We start from the raw sequence: 25,646 nt of genomic DNA, 5'->3' as shown, positions 1-25,646 counted from the left end.
TTGGAAGTCATCACTCAGTCCTAACAAGTAAAGGAAAAACAGACTGACAAAACAACTCTTCTTGGTTCTGTAAGAGAGGGGAGAACACAGGGCAAACCACCACCCCCAAGAATGGAGAGAAGGCCAACACAGGGAGTCAAAGCTTCCTGGAGCAGAGATTCACTGATAGAGTATGTCCCAGGAACCAGCACTGAGGTAGGAAAACCTGAACTGTAATTGATAAATTGCTGGAGGCTCAGTGTGGACAAGTTTGAGAGTTAAAAACTCCAGGGGTACCTGGTCTTTTGAAGGGGTGGGCAAAAGCAGGGGACATAGTTTTGTGAGATTTACCTCTAGCAGCTCAAACAGATTCTTACAGTAAATATCAGAGAAAAGTCTTCTTGTGCTTCTGATGGAGGAAGGGGAAAAGAAACCATTCTGAAATACAGCTGACCCTTGAACAACATGGGGACTTAAAAGAACTGACCCCTAAGCAGATGAAAATCTGTGTATAAATAACTCTTGACACCTCCAAAACTTAAGAGTCGACTCTTCTCTTTTTTTGTATCCACTGGTTTCACATCTGTGGATTCAACCAACTTCAAATAAAAAACAGTACTTCAGAGCACTCTGGTTTTATTATTATTATTACTGATTTTTAGAGAGAGAAAAAAACATCGATTTGCTGTGCCACTTACTGATGCATTACTTAGCTGACTCTAGTATGTGCCCTGTCCAGGGATCAAACCTGCAACCTTAGTGTATCAGGATGATGCTCTAACCAACTGACGAGGGCCAGAGCACTCTGTCCTTAACAAGGCCTGCCCTCAGGGGAACCTAGTTAACCAGAACCTAACCTGCAAGGAGATCATCGTCAGAGCCTGATGCAGGAAGTACCCTATTCCAGTTCGCTCTGGCCACTGTGTCCCACCTAAGGTGGATGGAAACAAAACAAAACTAAGAAACACTTGTGCAGTTCACAGTCCAGAGGCACAGGCTTACTAAAAGACTGAGACCTAATCCCAGGGCTACAGGATGCTTCCCATCTCCCACACCAAACCACCACATTACCAAATACCTGTTTACAGTAATTCCTTTTACCCAGTACCTCATGTCCAGCTATCAAGAAAAAATTACAAGGCATACTAAAAGGCAAAATACACAATTTGAATAGACAGAACAAGCATCAGAATCAGACATAGCAAGGATGTTGGAATGATCAGACCAGGAACACAGAACAACTATGATTAACATGCTAAGGGCTCTAACCAATCAAGCAGACAACATGCAAGAATGAATGGGCATTGAAAGCAGAGGGATGGAAGTCCTGAGAAAGAAGCAAACAGAGCCTTGGCTGGGTGGCTCAGTTGGTTGGAGTACTATTTTGTACACCAAAAGTTTGCAGATTCCATTCCTAGTCAGGGCACATGCCTAGGTTGCGGGTTCAATCTCCAGACAAGCCTCGTACAGGACACGTCTTGATCAATGTTTCTCTCTCAATCAATGTCTCTCTCTATTTCTCCCTTCCCCTCTCTCTAAAAAAAGAAAAAAATAAATAAATGAACATGTCCTTGGGTGAGAATATAAAAAGCAACAAGAATCCAAACAGAAATGCTGGAGTACAAAAACATTGTAACAGAAATAAGAATGCTTCTGATGGGCTTATAAGTAGACTGGACTGGGCTGAGGAAGGACTCTCAATTATATAATTAGCAGAAACCTCCAAAACTGAAAAGCAAAGTGAACAGAAGACTGAAAAAATAGAGCAGAATATCCAAGGACTATGTAATACTTACAAAAGGTATAACACACACATAATAGGAAGAGAAAAGGAGAAAACTTTACCAAAGTTAGGAAAAAGACTGAAATAATGTGTAGTATTGGGAGTGACTGAATGGTTGAGTGTGATACTCATGCTTACTCTCACCTGCGTACCTTACCTTGGAGGCATGCACTGTGAATTCCATTCTCAATGGCCTCGCGGGAGGCCTTCAAAATGTCTTCACTAACACTTTCAGCATACTCAATAACTGGTGTAACAGATGATGTTTCCATTGGTTTTACTTCCAGTTCCACAGTCACAAGATGCCGTTTGTCTCCTAAAGTTCTATCTAAGGTATCTGTAAACAAATTGAATGTAGTACCTCAGAGATCTGTTCTGAAAAGGTGTCAAGGTGCCACTACTTGGAAAACTGCAATTAGCAAGTTCACGCTCTCATGAAATACAAAGTGGGAGAAAATGTTTACAAGGACACTAAGTACAGTATAAAAATGTCAAAGTACTTCTACCAAGAAAGTATCTGCTTCCATGTTCATCAATGTTAAAAACCTGCTCTGAATCACCTATTAATATTGCTTTAGTTAAGTTGCTTTGAGACAGCCCCGACCAGTGTGGCTCAGTTGGTTGGGTATTGTCCCACAAAGTGAAAGGCTGCTGGTTTGATTTCAGGTCAGGGCCTGGATCCAACCCAGGCCTGGGTTGTGGGTTCAGTCCCTGTTTGGAGTACATAAAATAGGCAATTGATTGGTGTTTTTCTCCCCCTCTTGTTCATTCCCTTTCCCCCTCTCTAAAAATTAAATAATATCTTTTAAAAACAAGATGCTTTGAGGCAGATGATCACACAAATTTTGATAAGCAGATTACACTCAAGCTTTTTGAAACATCTATGTAAAATTCTTTTAATAACAAAAGTTGTATTTAAAAGTAAAACATTTAGAGTGAAAAATGTCATATAATGAAAATTAAAAGGACATTAACCCTGCTAACCTAAAAACTTAAATTTCATATATTCTTCTAGTAATATTACATGCATTTAAAGTTTATGCTTTCCAAAAAAAAACTAGTGAAATGTTTTTTTGTAAAACTGAAAACAGTGTCTCTCATTAACCAACAACCAATACCTGTCACCAATCTGCAGTATTTTACTAAAATGAACTATGCCGTATTTATATGAATGACCATGTAATGCAATGATTCACGGCCCAAATTCAAAACTAAGAATTAATAACAGTCTACAGCTCTTCTTTTGTAAGTGCAACCCTATCCTAGTTAGTAAGGCAATTCTCCTACATTTTCTTCCAAAAATTTTAAGATTTGTCTATCATAAAGTTTATGGCTTTTTTTTTGCATATATTTAGCACTTACTTTCATTTTTTAAAAAATACATATTTATTTTTATGGATTGGTTTGAGAGAAAGAAAGAGGAACATCAATTTGTTGTTGCACTTATTCAAGCATTCATTGACTGCTTCTTATATGTGCCCTGACCAGGAATCAAACCCACAACCTTGGTGTATTAGGATGATGTTCTAACCAAATGAGCTATCCAGCCAGGGCTAGCACTTATTTTCCTTATAATTTGTGCTCCAAGGGAAATTTTGCTACTCTTCTTTCATATTTAGGTTTTTAAACTCATTTGGAATTAACTTTTGTATATGGTATGAAGTAGGAATCTAATTAAATCTTTTTTCATATGGATAATTATCCCACAGCATTATCAAATAGTCAGTCTATCCTTTCCCCCTGAGCTGCAATATCACTCTGACATAAACCAAATTTCCACATTATGTATGAGTCTGTTTCTAGGCTTTCTGATTTGTTGCACTGGTCTATTTGTCTATTTATAGGTTGATTAGTATCATAAAGACTATGGCTTCACAATAAGTATTAATATCTTGTACACTTCTTTGGGTGGAATTGGTAGCTTTATGATATTTAGTCTTCTCTTCTATGAATAGCACAATTTTCCATCTCAGGTCATTTTTAATGTCTGTAGTTTTCTGCATGCACACAATGTCAATCTGCCCATCAGTATCACTAGTGATTCGATCATCTAGTCAAGGGGTGATCTGATTGCTAAAACATCTAGGTACTATGTTTTTACTTTGCAACTAATAAGCAATCAGTGGGCAGATACTTTAAAACCGTGCAATGTGGCCAATCAATATTAAGTATTCACAACAGTTGCAAAATGACTATTTTCCTGCCTCCTCAACAACTAACAGCACTTGGCATTCCACTGTAAGAAAGAGAGGGAAAGAACCCTCTCTTCTTCCTCATGTATTTGTTTATTATCATTAGAGACTCATGAATTCCTGCTCTTTCTCAATGGTTTATAATTACTGTGTTTACGTAATTATTCTGGTGCTCAAATTGACCAGATTTGGCCAGGGGAGCCTCTTCAAGTTAATTCCTATGTCCTTATGACATGCCCTCATCATTTTTTTTGTTGTTGAGCATTTCTTCTTACACACATGATGTTCCATTGCCTGCATATTTTTGAGTCTTTTGTTTCTTACCAATACTTTGTATTCTCCTTTATTTCTTTTTTAAAAATTATTTTATTATGGTTCAATTACAGTTGTCTGCATTTTCCCCCCACCACTCCCCCTACCCCAGCCAAAACTCCCTCCCTCCCTTGCTTCCACCCTCCCCCTTGGTTTTGTCCATGTGTCCTTTATAGTAGTTCCTGAAAACCTTTCTCCCCATTGTCACCTCCCCCCACTCTCCTGGCTATTGTTAGAGTATTCTTAATTTCAATGTCTCTGGTTATATTTTGCTTGCCTTTTTCTTTTGTTTACTCGGCTCCTGTTAAAGGTGAGATCATATGGTATTTGTCCCTCACTGCCTGGCTTATTTCACTTAGCATAATGCTGTCCAGTTCCATCCATGCTGTCGAAAAGGGTAGGAGCTCCTTCTTTCTCTCTGCTGTGTGCATAGTATTTCATTGTGTGATTCCTAGTTAGGACTTTCCTAGTTAATTATTTCCTAGTTTAGAAGTGACCACAGATCCCCCCAGAACAGCTAGTGGCATTGGTGCCGACTTATTTTACAAGATTCCTGCTCCAGCTTCCTTTTTGACCCCTGGAAATTTCCATTATTACTAACCAGCTGAGACATTAATTTTAAAGATGTCACTTAACATGTTCCCAGTATTTTTAGTTTTTATGGATATAAAGCTCAGAAACAGAAATCCTCATGTCATTTGCTCCTATACTCTATTTGTTTAGTTTTTCAACTTTTAGTGAAAAGTAACCACCTGCCCTTTTTGGAAATCACTGAGTGGCTTAAGAGCACCTGGTTACATTTAAAATCTTTTCTCTACCTGTCTGTTTTCTCCTTGGGAAGACCAGTAATAATGTCATGTTCCTTTGCTTAAGGGAATTGAATTAAAATAATGAATCATGAATTCTTACATTTTGTGACAGAAATATAAAAACTGCACTTTCATTAGCATAGGATTACCATATTTATTAAACAGTGGAAATTACTTTCTGCTCACTATTTATAGAGCAAAAATAACACATCAACTTCATTTCTCTGTTTCCTTTTTTAAAAGCTATCTATATGTCTCAGTTCAGGGTTTTTTGTGTGTGGGTACCTTTAGGTTTATGAAAAAGAAAGTTTCACATATATAGTAGTCCTTTTTCTTTTGAATGCATCTGATTCAACTTCAAATTTATATACTCATTCGGGTAGTAAGGATGGGGATGAGCCCTCTACTTCAATGGCTCATTCTAGTCCATGACTACCAAAAAGCACATCTGCTTGGTGAATGGCTCATCCAGTAAGTGCAATGAGTGGCAATGGAATAGGGCTGTGTTTAAAATTTGTAAATCCTAAAAAACAAGAAAACACACATATAAAACCTATCCCCATTGATGGAAAACACTAGTGACTGTGAATTCTGCTTACAACTAAATTAAGAGATTCAGAAAAGAGATCCTAGAGAGAAAGAGAGAAAAAAAACAGCAAAAGTTTTTATTTCTACCTGTGGCACGAACTGGATTTAGGATGGTCTCTCGGTATGCCACCTGAAGAGGCCCCAGGTAGGTTTCCAGGCCGTATTCCCTCTTGATGCGGTCATGAATAATCTCAATATGTAACTCCCCCATTCCACATAGGACAGTCTGGTTAACAAAATGAAAGAAAATAAAACAAAGATCAATGAAAATTTATGTTTATCACAAAAAGGTATATCAGTCTAGGTTATTTTTCATTAATTACAAACTGAGTTTCTTTTATAATTTCTTTTGGCTCCTACATCAAAATAGTTTTTAACTTTTCTGATTGGAATAATCAATTAAAAGTGGATTACTAAGTCATTCTCTTCTATATTATTATTCCATAATAGTTGACTTATCAGCTGAGCAAGTGGCATCTAGCAAGGACTACACTTCCCAACCACATAGCTAGGTTCTGGCCAATGAAACATGAGTATAGCTGATAATAGCAACTTCTGCACTGTGCTTTTAAGGAAAAGTAAAATTCCTTCTCTGAAGGAAGAAGTAGGCAACTGTCTTGAAACAGGCAGATAAGGGCAACATCTTATGAATGGGAGAAATAACCCTTCTCCCAAACATTCCCAACCACATGGGTATTTCCCAGCTGTTCTGGGCACCTCACAGCTTTGCAGGCAATTCAGACTTCCAGACTCATGACAGAGAAACTGACTTTTATTATCTAAGAACCACTGTTATTTTGGGACCTTGTTAGAAAAGCCAAATTTGTATTAAAACCAGTCAAAACATGCATTATTTTTTAGCAACAATGGCTATTCCTAAATAAGGTCTTTGTATATGAGAAAGAGTATAGTGCAAAAATCCACAGTTGCTCCATTTATTCATACGCCATCTGTGTGGTGAAGAATTTACCTGAAGAGAGATCTGGCTATTGCCCCAGCTACTGAGAAATTATATCTAGGCCAGGATGCTGCCTGATAGAAGTGTCTACGCTTGTCTGGGGGCTCTGTCCCCAAGCTGGTCAAACAATGTGATTTATGATACAGGCTTTGGAATAGCTACCTCAGCTCCAACCTGGAGAGTGAAGGTATCAGTGCAAACCTGTAGAAGATATTAAAGGCTACAGATCAACCACACAGGCAGCATGTGCTTAAGCCCCAATAAAAACTGGGCACCAAAGGCCCAGGTGGGGCTCCATGGTTGGCCACACTCTTTGCCAGGGGAGTGACACATCCCTGAGGATGAAGAAAGCTCCCAATTTAGAACTGTCCCAGACTTTGCCCTATGAGTATCTTCCTTTGTTTGGTTCTAATTTCTATCCTTTGCTGTAATAAAAATATAATTATAAGGAACAACAATACGAAACTTTGGTGTTTGGTCGTTATAATTTAATGAAAGTTAAAGAAGTGAATTATTTGGAAAAAAGCAAGTTGTGGAATAATATAATTAGAATGACTTGTTATACATCTGTGTGTATATATATTTAGAAAAAATATACTGTACCTTATAACATAGCACAGCAGAAGAACAAATGTTTAAAAAAGTGTGAAAAGCTATAATCATATAGTTTTCACAGTGGTTACCTGTGTAGAATGGGATTGAGAGACAGGGAAACTTGAATTCTTTAAATCTGTATACTTGTGTGTTATTTCTTATTTAAAAAAATATGTATGGGTGTTTTTTAAATAAAAAGCTTTCTGTTTTAAATGCTATTGTAGCATTCAAGATAAATTAAATTACTGCTCACTTACCTGGTATTTGGGAAAATAAAGTACCCCCTATTTTTCAGATTAACTAAATCAGTTCATCCTCTTTAAGACGAATTTATAATTATTTTAAAGAACTCTTTATAAAATCTTATGTAAAAAATTCACCCTATTTAATTATTTTCATTAAATACACCATCAAAAGTGATACTTTAATACAATCAATGAACTGATAATGTATACTCTACCTCTTTATAAAAGATGTTAGAAGTTCCACAAAGTATATCTGAAAAGCTGAGCAATGGATTAATGAACTAACCTTATCAGTCACACATTTAAACTGTTCTTAGTTATATAAACTGTTCTTAGTTATACAAACCAGGCCTTCCAGACCTGCCTTCCTAAAATGAAGATAAAGAATGAACATTTGTCTCCTCTTGTGCTGTAACAGACAGCCCAGTTCTGTACCTGCTCTAGAACTCTATTTCCTCCCACATCGCCAGGTTGTGACCTACCACTTCTCACCCACCTTATGTGTGCCATTAGCATTAACAGCACCTTTGCACCTTCCCTTTAGTGTGCCACTCCTATAAGCCTTGGCATAAGAGGCTCAGGGCTTTTGTCTTGGGGTTGAACCATGGTCTAAATGTTGCAGAGCAGTTTATATAAGTCAGGTGTAATTATTTTAAAGAATTAGGGAGAACTTGTCTGTTTAGCTTGACAGTCAACATAACATAATAATTAGAAGTTTATATTATGAGAACCAAAAAAGACAGTTTCTTTTTCAGGGCCATAGACTAAATTAATATTACAGATCTAGTCACTTACACTCATGCACACAGACACACACACACACACACACACACACACTAAATTATTGGCGGATTTCTGGAGTTGAGTACCAATATGCCTACCTGTCCAGAGTCAGGATCAAGCTTCACTTTCAAACTGGGATCTTCACGCTGAAGGCACTTCAATGCATGATCCAAATCTGGGGGATAAACAAAAACAGTTATCTTTACATTTCATTTTTTTAAATAATGTACCATACGTTCTAGTGGGGAAAACAGATGAGCAAGCAAACAAATTTTGAAAAAGAAAATTTCAAACAGCCATAAATGTTTTGTAGAGAATAAAATAAGGTGAAAAGGTAGGATAGAAGGTTACTTGAGACTGGGTGATCTGGGAAGGCTTCTCCACAATGATTTGGGTAAAGACATTTAAAAAATGACCCTGTAAGCAAAATGCTGAAGGAAAAGAATTCCACACAGAGGAAATGGGTGTGCAACGAATAAGCTGCTATTGGAAGAACAATGAGAACGCCAGCACAGCTTGACACTGGTGGGCAGAAAGGTAGCATCAGGTAAGAAGGCAGATGTGGTGCAGGTCTTGCAGGCCATGTGAGGAGTTTGCATTTGCAATGGGAAGCCACCACAGGGTTTCAGTGGGGCAGCAACATCACCTGACTATGCTCTGCAAAGGTCAATCTAAGAGCTGACAGAAAAGCAAAATGCCTTCAGAAACACAGACAATAATGGGAAACTGGTAAAAGGAAGCTAAAGTACATCATGAATAAAGAGGTGGTGATGTAGTCACTCTGTGACAAATAATCACAACCAAAGAGGAAATAAGAACATATTATTTTCATTAAATATACCATCAAAAGTGATACTTTAATACAATCAATTAGGTGATATGTATACCCTACCTCTTTATAAAAGATGTTAGGAGTTCCACAAAGTGTAGCTGAAATAAAGAACTGAGCAATGGATGAATGAACCAACCTTATCAGTCATGCATTTAAGCTGTTCTTACGTATATAAACCAGGCCTTCTAGACCGCCACGCAGGTGGTGGCCACTAGCCATCGGTAGGTATTACCAATCCAAACTGACATGCGCTGTGAGTGTGAAATACACACCAGGTTTCAAAGACTTATGGAAAAAAAAGAGTAAAATATCTCAATTTTTATATTGATTATTCAACTAATATTTTGATTTACTGGGTTAAAGAAAACATTGCTAAAGTTAATTTTGCCAATTTTTTTACTGTGGCTGTAAGAAAATTTTAAGTTATGTAAGCGGATCATGTTATATTTCCATGGAACAATGCTGTTCTAGACTCAATATCCCATAGTTGGGTCCGAGGACCAGCTACATCGGCATCACCTGGAGCCTGTTAGAATCTCAGGTTCTAGGCTGAATCAGCTTGCATTTAATGAGAACCCCAAGAGATGTATACACACATCCAAGGTTGAGAGGCATTATTTTAGGTAATAATTTATTTTTAAACACCTACAGATAAAGAAAGTAACAATGCTTATGACACTTTGTGGCTTTTAGAACAAGGTGGTAATGTTATTATAAAAATATGAATTCATTCAAAACTATTTATAAGGAATACATCCCTCAGGAGTTTATTGGGGTGAAAACACTGAGCATTATAACACGAGTTGTCAGGTCCTATAACAGGACCAAAGGGTCAATACAGTGGAAGCGCAGAGAAAAGTGTGTGTAGATCTGCTTGTAAGAAGTCTGAGTAAGGGTGGCTCTGGGAAGTCCTCTGCTCTCTGGAGCCTGGGACCTCTGAGTTAATGCCCATTTAATTAGACTTTCTTTGGACACATAAAGTAGGTTTTCTGCTAAAGCAGTTATGTATTGAGGCTTTGGATTTTAAAACTGGCTGGTGCCACTTAACTACAATCCTGCAATTTGAATACAAGTGGACACACTACATTTCACATATGAAATGACTTTCAAATATATTCAAAAGAACTCATAGGTTATTTTGTTTGGGGAGCTCCTGTCCTTAAGTGTGTGGTCACACTTGATAAAACTAGTTTGGTCAACCTTGATGTAACTGGGAGCCACACTCATGTCACCTGATCCCCAGAGTCAAGCCTTCTTTAGCCAGCCTCAGGGCATTTTAAGGTAACGAGGACACTGCTCCTTCACCTGTATGAATTTAAATCACAAATAAATAAATAAATGCCATTCCTTTACCAACTGGACAAGAAGACACCCAGTTTCCTTCAGTACTTGGGGGCTTATACCTGTACTTGGATTTCTTTCAGGTAAACTTTAGCTGGAGAGGTGAGGAACTGAAACTGCTACTTGGGTAGGAATCCTTTCTTTCGCACTAGGTACTCAAAAAGACATGGGAGGCCATAAAGGTTGCCTTTGCTTTTCCATTATCTGTGGATCTAACTCATTTTCCAGTGGAAAATGGCTTCTAAAGCCACCGGTAGAACTAGAAAGCTTGTCCTTTAACAGTCTAATAGAGGAATTCAGTGAGGGCTTCAAAAAGAGGTGATGCTTCAGCTGAGACCTAAAGAAAGAGTGAGTATTTTCCAAGCAGACAATTCAGGGGTGCCATCATAATGCAAGAGAGAACACTGGAAAAAAAACAGCAGTGTGAAAAAAAACATGGCATCTTCAGGACATCAGAACTACTTTATTATGGCACTGTGAGGTGTGAGCAGTTAGTCTGTTTTATTTTTGTTTGGGTGAAAGAAGAGAGTTCAGAACAAAGGAGGAAGTTTCAAGAAGTGAGGCCAGTCAAGAAAGCTGGTGTCAAAGACTCCTAGTAGCCCCCCAGTCTATTTCGCTGTTGTCTAACTACAAGACTGCACTTACCAGACTCCTTTGCAACTGGTGGCCATATAGATTCTAAGCGATGGCCAATGACATGTAAGAAATCTTAAAAGCCATTGCTCCCTTCTGCTGCCAGGAGCCCCCATGTGATGCCCAAGGCCGCAGCAGCAGTCATGCAATGACTAAGGATAGGAGCTGTCCGCTCAGACAGGCGAGACGAAAGACTGGAGCCTGGTGCCTGCTGAGACTGTGGGGCCACCTTCCAGTCCCTGCGCTGCCAACTCAAGGTATATTTTACAACAGAGAGAAATAAATTTTTATCATTAAAGCAATTGCTACTTGAGGATTTTCTGCTATACCTAATCAAGTTTAATTAGAAATGACATAGCTGGAATAATGAGCTGTATATGCCTTACTAAAGAGTTTGGGTTTGTGCTTGAATAAAACTAAGGAAGAATATGATATGAGAAAAATGGCCAAGATATAACAAAAGAAAAAAATAATAGGAGTTTGTAAAAATCAAAACATCTTAAATAAAAAGCTAGACTACATAAGAAATATTTACCAATAAATTCTGGTAAGATTAAACTCAATTACATATGAAATCTTTTGAGAGTATAATGTAACTATTTCATCTGAACCATCAGAGCACTAATTAACTGATCCACCAAGACTATTCCATACCTGGCTGCTTAGCCACCGAAGGAGGTTCTATGGTACAGAAGAACACAGGTTCTGGAATCTCCACCCCAGCCAGTAAGAGTCTCTCTGCCTCACTGTTTTGTTCATGCTTCTTTTCCCCTTCCCTTCCGGCTCGACGAGCTGCAGCCAATGCGCTGGACTTGGATGAGACGATGGTGTCTCCAGTGGCTGTCTGCAAGCAAAGAAGATGCCTCGGGATGAAACGGGCTGTTGGTAAGCACTCAGCTTCCACCGAGAACCACAGAATGAAAAAAAATTCAATGTAGCACTTTCTTTTCATCAGTACTTAAAAGAGAGACAATTTGTAAAGCTCATTATAACATTGCACAAGTAAATCTAATTTAATGTGTGTAAGAATTCTAAACAAAATAGTATTGTAATAAGTCTAATAATAAAATATACACACAGTACATACCCAAAATTCATTTGGCAAAACAAATGTACCTCCCCAAATTTTCAATCATGCAAAGATAAGTTAGGTGGAAGTCTAATAGGGTTTTATCACCTTAAAAATTTATTACTATTTTACAAAAAAGCCTCTATTAACTAAAATATGCAATTAATCAGAATACCCTTACCCATGTAAAACTATAATTTAAATTAAATTTAATTTATTTTAAAAAAGACTTTATTTACTTTTAGAGAGAAGGGAAGGGAGGGAGAAAGAGACGGAGGGAAACATCAATTTGTGAGAGATACAATAACTGGTTGCCTCTCACACATCCCCAGCTGGGGACCTGGCCTGAAACTCAACCATGTGCTCTGACTGGGATTGAACTGGCAACTTTTCAGTTTGCAAGCCAGCACTCAACCCACTGACCCACACCAGCTAGGGCTATAATTTTAATTTTAAACATATATGTTATGAAGCTCTGTGCCAGTTTCCATCTCTGTAAAGATATTCCTACTGAAGCACGAGCCCAGACAGATTTCTGTAACTCCTTCAAACACATAAAAGGAACTCCTGCCTCCAGGTAGACAGAGAGGACACCGCAATGCTAGAAGTCCAATTTCTGAACCATGGGAATTTTCTGTAAAGGATTTTAAATCCTGCAATTTCATAAAGAGTTAAAAATGTTAAAAGTTCATTTTTTATTGTATTTTTTCCATTACCATTTATCTCCCTGTACCCTCTTCTACCTCCAACCCCAATCCCCCATGATCACCACACTGTTGTCCGTTTCCATGAGTTCTTCTTTTTTACTCTATCCCTCCACCTCCCAAGAACCCTCCCACTCTCTGCCCAGAGCTGTCAGCCTGCTCTCTATCAATGACTCTGTCTCTATTCTGCTTGTTAGTTCGGGCTGTTCATTAGATTCCACATATGAGTGAACTCATATGGTATTTGTCTTTCTCTGACTGGCTTATTTCACTTAGCATAATGTTCTCCAGGTCCATCCATGTTGCTGCAAAGGGTAAAATTTTCTTTTTATATTACAATAAACTATTAAAACAAAAGTAAGTTAAAAGTAACAGTGTTTACACTAATGTCAAATGTACCAAAGTTTAATGAGAAACTGTACTTGACCTAAGATGTCCTGAGCTTTAGTCCACCAAAAATGTATACAGATGGCGTCAAGTATTTTCCTCCTACAGTCACGAAGCACCTAGCGCACTGGCCTGAGGACTGAGAACAGAGACCAAGCGAGACAGAAAGGCGTGCCCTCATGGAGCCTTCACTGCAAAACCTCTTCAGTTAGTACCTGATTGGTCATAAGGCTGGATGAAATTGTGTGCAAGGATCAGAACAGGAAAACAAATCCAATGGGAGTAACAATGTTTTATGTCATCTTAAAACATGTATGTATCCATGAATAGTATATTATTTTACTTGACTTTGATTAAATACAATCCATACTGTTAATAGCCTTCTGTGCTTTTTTAAAAAAAGATTTTATTTACTTATTTTTTAGAGAGAGAAGAAGGGAGAGAGAAAGAAAGAGGAGAGAGACATCAATGTGTGAGAGAAGCATCAACCGGCTGCCTCTCGTATACCCCAACCGGGGACCTGGCCCACAACCCAGGCACATGCCCTGACCAGAAGTCCAACTGGGAACGTCTGGTTTGCAACCCAGTGCTCAATCCACTGAGCCATAATGTACTTTTCTTTCTTTCTGTGAGATTCAACCACACTGATGAATATACTACAATATTCATTATTCCATTATTGATGGACATTTGGATTATCTACAGGTTTTTGCTATTATAAAATACCAACTTTTAATTAAATACATAAGCTGTTATTTCCTAGAGAAACCATTTGGTCACTCACATGTTTAAGTCCAACAGTCAAAGCAATGTTGCCAGCAGTCAGTGAAGGGATTTCTACATGTTGGTCAGCAAATGGCAAAAGTAGACGACTTATTCTCTCCCTGTAAAACTATGATATATATCAGTAAAAGTATTTTTAAAGAAGCGAGCACAATTTTAGAAAATAACCGAAGGTTCCACTTACGTGCAGTTTCCATTAATATTATGGATGGCCGACTGGGGTTTTATCACGCCTGAGTAAATGCGCATAAAAACCAGTGGTCCCCGCTGCTTGTCATGGAGAACTTTGAATGCCAGTGCACATAAGTCATCCTTGTACCACTGCCTATAAAAATTAAGGAGACATTCCAGAAAAGCCTTTAAAATACACTTCCTATATATTTATACAGATCAGATGATAATCACTTCACAAACTTAATCTTGAAGTCCTCCAAAGAGTCTTCAAATCTTCTGATTTAGCTACCGAGACTGATTAAATAATGCCAGTGCCTCTCTCCCTCCATTGGAATAAATTATTTTATGGCAATCTTACCATTAAGTCCTCAAAACTAAAAACAGTGGGGCCTTTTCCAAATATTATTTCTACATGCAAGTAATTCCAGAGCCAAGAGCTCCCTCCTCAAAAAAAAACACCTAGGAACATCACACCACTTTCTCGAAAAAACCTGTACAGGGTAAATAAACAGGTACTTTCCAATTATTGCTTTTACACTTTCCTCTCACTTTTTCACCAGTTACATAACTATATAAATTTATATTATATATCTGAACTTGTTTACATGCCAACATTCTTACAGAACGATGTCCTTAAATTGGTGTTCATCAATAGGTTACAGAAACTCTGAAACCCTCTGAAATTGCCAAATTTTGTGCACAAGTGTTTTTCTTAGGAAAAGCTCCATATTTTCACTAGTTTCAAAGGAGTCCATAATTTGAAGTAGTTTAGACATTTCTATTTTATAACATCTCCAATATTATTCCTCCAGTTTTTAACTTTATTTAATAAATACTTATAAAGCTTACAATATTCTAGGTACTGTTCCATGTTCTTTATAAGTATTAATTCATTGCTTCTTGCAACAATCCTATGAAATAGGTCCTATTCTCTATATTTCATAGATGAGAGGTTAAACACCTTGGAAGAGCTGGGATTTAAATCCAGGTAGTACACAGTCCATGCTTATAATCACTTTACTGTATGCCTCTGCAGCTGAGAGATAGGAAAAGTGAGTAATGTCCTCATTAAAAGGACTGAAGTACAGTATTGGCTGCAATTTTGGACAATACTTACTCAGATTTTAGAGGATTTATTAGTAAGTACAAAGTTGTTAGTGACAATAGGAGTGAAACAATGACCTTTCTTTACAACCACAAAATATTTTGAGCTTTGAAAAATCTTGAAATCTAGAATAGATATAAATATATCTACAGAATATTTATCAAATGTCCCTAGTATACTACTTTTTAAATAAAATGAAAAACAAAAAAACAAGATGGCAGGTCAACATACTTTTTACACATCAAGTAAATCCACATTCTTAGCTCCATGTGTAAAGGTAGCAGGTTACAAGAGGTAACAAGTGTCCCTTTCAAGTAAAAACTTGTATGGCACTGTATTATAGTATTTACAATGATATTTCTCACCAATCTTATTTAAAAATGGTGATTCAACTACTCATTGCAGGATAAAAAAGATCTATTTGCCTACTTGTTTTTTCAAAGCTATAAGATTTTAATCTATGGACTTGCATACTCACAGAAATTCATAGTTGCGCTCTTCGGGTGAAGGCAAATACATAGTAACGGCATCTAACAAGGGCTGGACCCCTTTGTTTTTCAGGGCGCTCCCACAAAGCACAGGCACTGCCATCCGCGCCAGGGTTACTCTGTGGATTGCAGTCTGTAGCTACAAAGCAGAGGTAGAGATAAGCATTTTCTGTGCCATAAGATGGTCACATATACAGTGCATTGGTCTCCAACCAAAATAGCTCAGAATTAGATGTCTTTCCTAACCAACCATGTAAAACAGCACTCCTCACACATTTCCATCATTCTTTATGGCCTTATTCTTTGTTTTTCTTTATAACATTAATCACTAACTGGTACATTAAATATACATTTATTAGTTTATTGTCTGCCTCCTCTTCCACTAAAATGTAAAATTTACATATGAGCATTATAGTAAAGTCTGATAAAACACTGCTAAATCCCCAGAAACCAGAAAAGTGGTTAAAATAAAGTAGGTATTTGAAAATATTTCTTGAAAAAGAATTAATATACTTATTGTTTCACCTTGTTAATCTAACAGAGAAACTGGTAAGAAATTAAAGATATAAATAAGAATTACAATTTTTTTCAAATGAATTTGATCCATATTAAATAAAATCCAAAAGAAAATGAGACATCAAAGTAGAACATTTTTTTTTTGAAAGACCTCAAAAAACAAGAAAAGCTCATATGTACTTGCCAGCTCCTGATAAGAGAAATGGTGGGTCATTTCTACCTTAGAGTATAAGCTCTTTGAAAACAGAAAGCATGCTATATGACTGCTGGGCATAGTGAAAATCACACTTCAGCATTCAAATACTAAACAATAAACAATGTCAAAATTATGGCATTTCATTCAAAAGGAAAATATTTTTTCCCACCTCAAATAACTTTAAATGGCTTAAAATTAATCTACAATTAGACCTCATGTTTTTCTTTAATTTCTTTTAGGAAAAATAACTAGGTAAAATTTGTTGGGCTCATCTTGGACCTTATTGGGTTGGCCAAAATGTTCATTTGGTTTTTTCCAAAAGATGGCTCTAGTAGCACTTACTTGTTGTTAACTTCAGTTTTGTTAGATTGTATTGTGACAGCTTTCATATCAGTATGTGCATTTAAAAAACTTATTGAAATTGGTGAATTTTTTATGTAGCCATTTTAATACTGAAGATTGAAGAAAACACATTTTCAACATATTATGCTTTATTATTTTACAAAAGATAGAAACGCAACTGAAACACAAAAGAAAGGTTTGTGCAATGTATGGAAAAGGCCTGACTGAACGTGTCAAAAGTGGTTTGTAAAGTTTCATGCTGGAGATTTCTTGCTGGATGATGTTCTACAGTCAGGTAGACAAGTTGAGTTGATAGCAATCAAATCAAGACATTAATTGAGAGCAATCAATGTTTTATCACACGAGAGATAGCCAACATACTCAAAATATCCAAATCTACAAAGTTATTGGTGAAATTGAAAAATGTGTCTTCTATTTTATGGAAAAAACTAAATGGACTTTTTGACCAATCCAGTATTATACACATTATCACTTAAAAACTTTCTTTGGTAACTCTTATGTTTCACAAAGGAAAATAAAGAGTAAGTTTGCCAAATTCACGGGGAAAGGTCCCTGGCAGGAAAAAAACAAAACAAAACAAAACAAAACAGGAATGCCTTGAAGAAATCTGTCATGATTCAATTATCATCAGTATTCTACTTGCCTAGCCTATGGTTTAACATGTTTTAAAAGAAAACACACACACACACACACACACACACACAAACACACACACACACAGACCTGCAATGAGTTTCCACTAAAAATTAAAACAGATTCAGAAAAAAAAAAGTTCTGATTAAAATGATCATTGTAGTAGTCTGAAAAGCCAGTAAATTTTAAATCCAAATTTCTACCTATGGGTTCCCTAAAATACTCAGAAAAATGATCACAATGAAGAGAATAGGCTGAGAATGAACACTTAACTTCTCTTGACTCAATACAAGTAAAAAAGACTCAATTTCTAATTTTGTTAAGTATATCCAAAAATAGTAAATCACTGCCATTATTAAGTACCCATATATTAGTAGTGGCTTTATTATCCTTACATTCTCCTAATTTTTATTTAAGGCAACATTTCGTGTTAGTAGTAACTTTACCTTAATATTTTACTAATGTTTGTTTACGTCAACAGTTTCCAATGCTATGCAAAGTTGAAGAGGGGAAATAAAAACAGACAAAGCAAAGCAAATCCAATTAGTAAAACTTGGTTACAGTAAATGAATAAAATTTACCTTTTCATCTGGTACCAGATCAAAATTTTCACTAAATTCTCCTAAAACCAAGTCAGCAAATTCATCATCCAAATCTGCAACCTATAGAGAAAGGCTTTTAGTTCTACGGCTGGCATTTGTTGTCCAACAATTAGCTTAAGTCTAAATGCCATAAACATATTTTCCAAGTATTTCAAGACAGCTACAAGAATGTAACTTATCCAGGCCGAGGACCACTTCCTATCTTCTAAAGAGAGGTTTTTTTTTTCAAAGAAAATAAAGTGCTATCTATTCAGTGCTCAAAAGACATAAAAGAAAATGCACAATCTACAGCCAGTGATAACTTATACAATGGATTGCTGGTTTTGGATAAATTTGGGGGTCTTAATTCATCAGAAAGTTTTACCTGGTGCTCCTCTAATATTCTGAATGTTCACAAGATCTCCTAAGACCATCAAACTAAAACAACTAATCCTGCACTGAGGAAATACCTTTAAGCTTGGGGGATGGGGCATAGACATAATTTCAATAATAAAAATGCAATTATCTAATTTACATTCTTTTCATAATTGTTTGCCATTATGAAGTAGAAGAATTCAGCTGACAATACAATAAATAAATGTTTCAAAAGTTTATAATAGTACACTGGAACAAAACTTGCAAACTTGGTGAGAAAAACACACTTTTCACAGCCAACTATAGCAAAAAATGTACCAAACCATCCTGAAAAGCAGCCTATGTAATGCCTAAGCACAGCTTCTGGAGTCAAACTGCCTGGAAATGACTCCACTACTTAAAAAATTATGTGAAAACTTTGGCCAAGGTATGTCACCATCTCTCTTTTCCTTGGCTACTCATGGAGATAACACTAGTACCTACTTCATGGGGCTACTGTGAGGATTAAATAACCAATTGTAATTATGCTGCCAAAACATACAGTAATTATAGAAAAAATATTATTTATTATTTTCACTGTTCGCCTGAAGGACACAGGACATTGGTTCCTATCTACACTAATCCTATTCTTTAATTTTTAAAAAATGTGTAATTGTGATATAGTATAACATAACATAAAATTTACCATCTTAATCATTCCTAAGTGAACAGTTCAGTAAAGTATATTGACAGTGATATAAAACTAATCTCCAGAACTTTTTCACCTCACAAAAGCAAAACTACAGACCCATAAAATAGCTCTTTTTCATTCTCCCCTTGCCCAGAGGCTGGCAACTATCATTCTACTTCCTGTCTCTATAAACCAGACTTGTATAGAGATATCTCACATAAGTGGAATCATGCAGTATTTGTCTTTTTGTGATTGGCTTATTTTAATTAGCAATCTAATGTCCCCAAGCTTCATTTTATTTGTCCATTCACCTGTTGATAAACACCTTCCCCCTCTTCCCTATTATAAATAATGCTGCTGTGAAGCAGGATGTGCAAATACCTCTTTGATCTGCTTTCAATTCATTTGGATATATACCCAGAAGTGGAATTGCTAGATCATATATTAAATCTATTTTCAATTTTCTAAGGAATACCATACAGCTTTTCACAGTGGCTGCACCATTTTCATTCTCACAAACAATGCAAAAGGGTTACAACTTCTCCACATCCTTACAATACTTATTTTACTTTTTTAATAGTAGCCATCCTAACAGGTGTGATGTGGTGTTACTAATTCCATACATACATATGCATTCCTTGTAATTAGCACTTTATTATTTACTGATAATATATAATGAAAATAAAATTGGAGCCTTTCATGTCCTAGAACAATATGAGACATATGCGCAAGTTTACACTGGCTCCACAACTACATCATAAAATCTTTCTTAGGTTTATTCTGATAGCCCCTTTGTTAAGATAAACAAAACCCCAAAAGAGAACCAATATATACCCAATTATTGATTAATAAGTGTGAATTTCACTTTTATTCTTTCCATGTTCCCCCCGCCCAATTTGAGCAGCCACATGGCAAACTAAGAGCTCTAGCTCTTAACTGAGACAGATCTGGGTTCCGATTCCAGCTCTGCTATTTATTAGCTATGGGAGAACTTACTCAAGCACTGGAGGCCTCTGTTCCCTCACTTGTAAAATGGGGATAATAGAGGCTGTTGTGAGTATTAAATACTATATGTAAAGCATTTAAGATAGATTGTAAGTCTTCAATAACTATTATCCAATAATAAAAATAACAATGATAGTTATGTTAATCATAAAGTTGATAATTGCTATATATTACAATGGAAAATAATTACTTCAATAATAACTTCATACAAAAGATGAATGAAAAAGTTAATTATGAGATCTATTTTGATTAGTTTAATTTAGAAGTAAGAGAATCAAAGAGTTGAGCCCTGGCAGGTGTGGCTCAGCTGGCTGGAGCATCATCTCATACAGGGAAAGGTCATGGTCTCAATTCCTGGTCAGGGCACATGCCTAGGTTGAGGGTTCGGTCCCTGGTTGGGGGTGTGTGTGGGAGGCGACCAATTGATATTTCTCTCCCACATCAATGTTCCTCTCTCTCTCAAATCAATAAAAATAATTAGTAAATTAAAAAAAGAAAATCAAAGAGTTCACACTCAAATGTTCTTTTCTACCATAAAATTCCGGGAGTTTATTTAAGGTATGTTTTACTTATTGTTCTATATATTAACAATATCCTATAAATATTATATATATTGGGTTGGCCAAAAGTCCATTTAATTTTTTCCATAAAATAAAACATATTTTTCAATTTCACCAATAACTTTATTGATTTGGATTTTTTTTAGTATGTCAGCTATCTCCTGCATGATAGAATGTTGACTGTTCTTAGTTAATGTCTCAGTTTGATCACTATCAACTTCAACTGGTCTCCACGACCACGGAACATCATCCAGCAAGAAATCTCCAGCATGGAACTTCACAAACCACTATTGACACGCTCAGTCAGTCACAGCACCTTCTCCATACACTACACAAATCTTTTTTTTGCATCAGTTGTGCTTTTTTTACCTTTCTTGAAATAATAAAGCATAACATGCCAAAAATGTTTCATACTTTCTTCTATATTCAATATTAAAATGGCTACACAAAAATTCACGAATTTTGATAGGATTTTTAAAAAATGCATGCTGATTATGACAGCTGACACAATACAATCTAACAGAATTGTTTCAAATGAAGTTAAACACAACTAAGCACTACTAGAGCCATCTTATGGGAAAAAAAAATTTTTTGGCCAATCCAATATTAACACTATTACTATTTTCTATTAAAATTTTGAAGGTGGCCCTGGATGGTGTGGTTCAGTGGACTGAGTGCCAGCCTGCAAATCAAAGGGTCACTAGTTCGATTCCCAGTCAGGGCATGTGCCTGGGTTGTGGGTCAGGTCTCCAGTAGGTGGCGCTTGGAAGGCAATCACACACTGATGTTTCTCTCCCTCTCTTTCTCCCCCCTTTCCCCTCTAAAACTAAATAAATAAAATATTTAAAAAATTTTTGAAGGTGGATGAGGTCTAAAATTATATATTAAACTATAAAATTAATGGTTTTAAATTTTCTAAAGAATCTGATATCCAGGCAAGTAAAAGATAGGCAAACCCTTTGACCTAGCAATTTCACTCCTAGGTTTAACTCTAAACAAATTTTTGCTTATGTGCACAAGGAGACACATACAAAGATGTTCACAGCCACACTGTTTGTAATAGCAAAAAAAGCAATAACAACCTCAGAGTTCATCCACAGGAAAAGAGATAATAAATTGTGGTACAATCATATATTGCCACACTATAAGAATAAAAATGAGTGAAGTATAACCACATGTAACAACATGGACAAATCTCCAACATAATGTTAAACAATGTAATAAAAAACGAAAAAGTATCATTCCATTTACATAAAGTTCAAAACCATAAAAATCTTAGTTTTTTAATGATACACACATTTGTAATAAACTATTAAGGAAAGCAAATGTAAGATAAACTATAATCATATAGTGGTTGGGGAGTAGATAATTAGTGGAAGGGAGAGAGATGAACAGGAGGTGACACATGGAAATTCAAGAGTATTGCTAATACTCCATTTCTTAAGTCACTGGTACATACATTGGAGCTCACTTTAATATTCTTATACTTTCCATGTTCTATATATAATTTTATATTAAATTTCACAAAAACTTTTTTAAGTTTCTAAATACTTATGCAATTTTAAACTGAAAGTATTTATTTTACTTGTTCAATTAAGGCATTCCTTGCTTCAGTTGCCTCCTTCAGCAATTCAGGATCACTCATTTCCAAGAGGGGTTTTCTCTCAAAGTCTTTTCCATCATCTGAATTGGAATTCCAAAGGAGCTTTTCTTTCCTTACTACATCCACCACTCCTTTGAAATTTTTGGCTTCACCAATTGGTAACTATAAATTGAAGTAAAAGTAACATCATTAAATGATGACTCAATTAGAACAGCACTGGTGATGAATCTTATCTTTCCACCAAATGTCCACTATTATTCCCATAACCTTACCTATTTTTATTTATATCCCAATTTCTTCCAAAAAGGACCTGAGATAGCTTTGGAAGTGTATATATCACAATAAATAAACTCATGAGGAAACTGAGGAGCTGTTGTTATTAATCTACCAACCTGTAAAAGCAAAGGCTTTGCCTTCAACTTCTCTCTGATGCTTTCAACTGCATAGTTAAAACTGTAGAAAGCAAAATAATTACACTGTAGTTAAAAATGTTAAGATTTTAAAAACAGGTTTAAGAATGCTCTTTAAAATTATAACCCTTTTCATAGTTCCTAATATTCACCACTTCACAGTTTTCCACAGGACATCTTGAATAAAATTTTAATGCCAATTTCAGGTAACAGTAATTGACTACAAACCAGAATCTGTCACACAGGTTATGTAGGGTATTATCATTGTTAGCCTCACTTTAACTAAGTTTAAGGTTAAGGTTACCTGAATTGATCAAGTTCACAGATAATAAATTACAGTTAGGATTCAAATGCAAGATTTGTGATACAAGCCAAGGATTCTTCTAGTAACTGTACTTGCTATTGTACAGGGCTACCAGCTTTCTTCCAAGAGCCAGTCTAATTTTTCTATACTTTTATCTGAGGCACTCTTAATATCATCTGCTAGACTGTTCACTTCTGTGCTAACACTGGGGTTGGCTGCCTATGGCACACATGTCATCTTTGGCACATGGGCTTCCTCTGGTCCCAGTGTCTTCGAGAACCAGCCTGGCATCTAGTCACTTCCCTCCCCATCATCACAGGTGCTGTAAGTCAGTAAAAGTAGTATTTTCATCTACCTCAAGGAACTCCAACAGAAAAGGATCAGAACTTGAGCCTCAACCACTTTGAAGGTTGTGCTTTTATTAATCAAAACAAAAGCCCTTTAAACCAACAACCTTAGAATTACTGTCAAGACTTACCTAAAGACAAAGCATACTGTGTGGTTTGAGGGAAGATATAGTTTGTTTGTTTCTGCCATTCTCACACCACAGACCAGCATTTCTCCCCATCACATTTCCCTTGAATCCTTTACATTCTAGAATCTCCCTTCCATATTTTCTCCAAATCCTTCATATATTCTTGATATTCTGAATTCTGAATTATGTTCTCAGAATAATGTGTCATTTTTGGTTACATCTGAGAACTACCACAACATTTCAGCATTAACTCTTTTGCCCTACATGCAGGCCTTACAACATTTATCAACATTCTCCTCTCCCACTTCCCTTCTGTGGAGAGCATATTACCCAATAGCTAAAGAAAATCAGAGGACGAGAAAGAATATGGTTCTCTGACGCAACTACAGGAAACAATTCTCTACCCTCTACACTGACAGGGGGCACCGTAACCTCTAGCAACACATACAGGGACTACAGCATACAGCTCTAAACAGAACCAATGGAAATCAGCAAGACACTACACTGCCATGGTCCTAGAAAACGGAACATAGTCTCTCTATATTAGAATTAGGATGGTTCATTATCTGTCCGCTCTCTATTAATCTCACCTTATTACTTAACCTATGAATTAGATGCTTTTTTAAAAAGTAGAACTAAATAGAGATTTCATGCATTATTTATACTCTACAGGGAATAACAATTTCTAAATTTAAGTTATACTCCATTGAAAGTTCAAATTGTATTCTTACTTTGATAAGCCAAAGAAACACACTTTAAATAAATACCTTGCTCCAGTTTTGTCCATCTTGTTTAAAAAACAGATTCGAGGTATCTGGTGTTTATCAGCTTGCCTCCATACGGTGAGAGTTTGTGCCTAAAGCAAAGAGCAAATATTGGACAAAAATAACTGTTACGACACATGGAACAGAGAGATCTAAGGCTCTATTATAACATGGAATTGGGCCTTATTCTAGCACAGAATTAGTGGCACTGCATTTACACTTCCAGAGTTGTTCTTTTGCTATCAGGTTAACACCTCTAAGAATGTAACAAAGTGTGACGAAACGTATGCCTCATACTCAGAATAATACCTTGAGTGAACTAGGTGGCCACACAAAAAGAATTAACACCCGGGAAGTAATGAGAGTCATGGAAAGAGGACTTTACTGAGAATCAGAAGATTTCCTTTTTGTTTGGCTTCACCTTATCTAGGTATTACCACACAACACTGAGCTTACGTGTTCTGATCTGTGAAATACGGACTTTTGTCTGAATTCTGACAGTTGTGATTTTAAAAGAATGAGGTATACTATAAAAATGCTACTGTGATAAAAATTATGTATTTTTACTGTGACTGTTTGAATGTTCATGTAAACTGAAGAAGACTTAAGGGGGAAAAACAAGCCAATACCTGCATTTATAAGCTGCAATTCTCATATGCTTTTCTCTTTGACTTAATTCTACTTTGTGTACACATTAGATATAATAGTTAGAGTCTATTACATACCTGTGCCTAATGCAGTGCAATAGCCTTGGAACAGAGCATAGAAAGCCTAATGTGCTATCATTAATTAAAAGTAAAGCCAATTTATAATTTGATAGTTTTATTAGGTAAAATTTATACATGTACATAAATAATAAACAATAAAATATACAGCTCTTAAGTGTACAGATCATTGAGTTTTGAAAAATGAATACACTTGTATACTTACTGTCCCAATCAAGATATAGAACATACAACCTAAGAAATTTTCCTTATGTCCCATTCCCCCATAAGCAACCTATTCTGACTCATATCTTCCCCATTACCATTTATCCTCTTTATCCCCCTCCCCCTTGTAATCACCACACCGTTGTCCATGTCCATGAGTCCTTTTTCCTTTTTGCTCAATCCCTCCACCTCCTCATACTGTCACCTGTTCTCCATCTATGAGTCTGTCTCTATCTTTCTTGTTAGTTGAGTTTGTTCACTAGATTCCACATATGAGTAAAATCATATGGTGTTTGTCTTTCTCTGACTGGCTTCTTTCACTTAACATAATGTTCTCTAGGTCCACCCATGCTGTCACAGCGGGTAAAATTTTCTTTTCTACAGCTGAGTAGTATTTCATTGTGTAAATGTCCCACAGGCATTTTATCCCCTCCTCCACTGATGGGCCCTTGGGCTGCCTCCATATCTTAGCAATTGTAAAAAACGCTGCAATGAACACAGGG

The 25,646-nt window shown here is 36.3% G+C and overlaps 1 protein-coding gene across 2 annotated transcripts in view; it reads right to left on the bottom strand.

Moving 5' to 3' along the window:
• GFM2 (GTP dependent ribosome recycling factor mitochondrial 2) overlaps positions 1 to 25,646 on the bottom strand; it is a 74,013-nt gene that overhangs the window by 24,579 nt on the left and 23,788 nt on the right. For both annotated transcript variants that reach the window (XR_006786757.1, XM_045848207.1), the window contains exons 8-18: positions 24,218 to 24,306; positions 22,654 to 22,714; positions 22,244 to 22,423; positions 18,049 to 18,129; positions 15,750 to 15,898; positions 14,177 to 14,317; positions 13,994 to 14,093; positions 11,704 to 11,893; positions 8,342 to 8,418; positions 5,751 to 5,889; positions 1,920 to 2,099 (exon numbers count right to left, since the gene is read on the bottom strand). Coding sequence is in view for 1 of the 2 variants with exons in the window: in XM_045848207.1 (XP_045704163.1) it covers positions 1,920 to 2,099; positions 5,751 to 5,889; positions 8,342 to 8,418; positions 11,704 to 11,893; positions 13,994 to 14,093; positions 14,177 to 14,317; positions 15,750 to 15,898; positions 18,049 to 18,129; positions 22,244 to 22,423; positions 22,654 to 22,714; positions 24,218 to 24,306 (1,387 nt within the window). In the remaining variant the exon portion in view is untranslated. The remainder of the gene's footprint in view (positions 1 to 1,919; positions 2,100 to 5,750; positions 5,890 to 8,341; positions 8,419 to 11,703; positions 11,894 to 13,993; positions 14,094 to 14,176; positions 14,318 to 15,749; positions 15,899 to 18,048; positions 18,130 to 22,243; positions 22,424 to 22,653; positions 22,715 to 24,217; positions 24,307 to 25,646) is intronic.

This window comes from Phyllostomus hastatus, unplaced genomic scaffold (assembly GCF_019186645.2).
Source record: "Phyllostomus hastatus isolate PE091 unplaced genomic scaffold, TTU_PhHast_1.1 phas_contig_58, whole genome shotgun sequence".
Classification (NCBI taxonomy): domain Eukaryota; kingdom Metazoa; phylum Chordata; class Mammalia; order Chiroptera; family Phyllostomidae; genus Phyllostomus; species Phyllostomus hastatus.
This window is presented reverse-complemented; position numbering and strand designations above follow the sequence as displayed.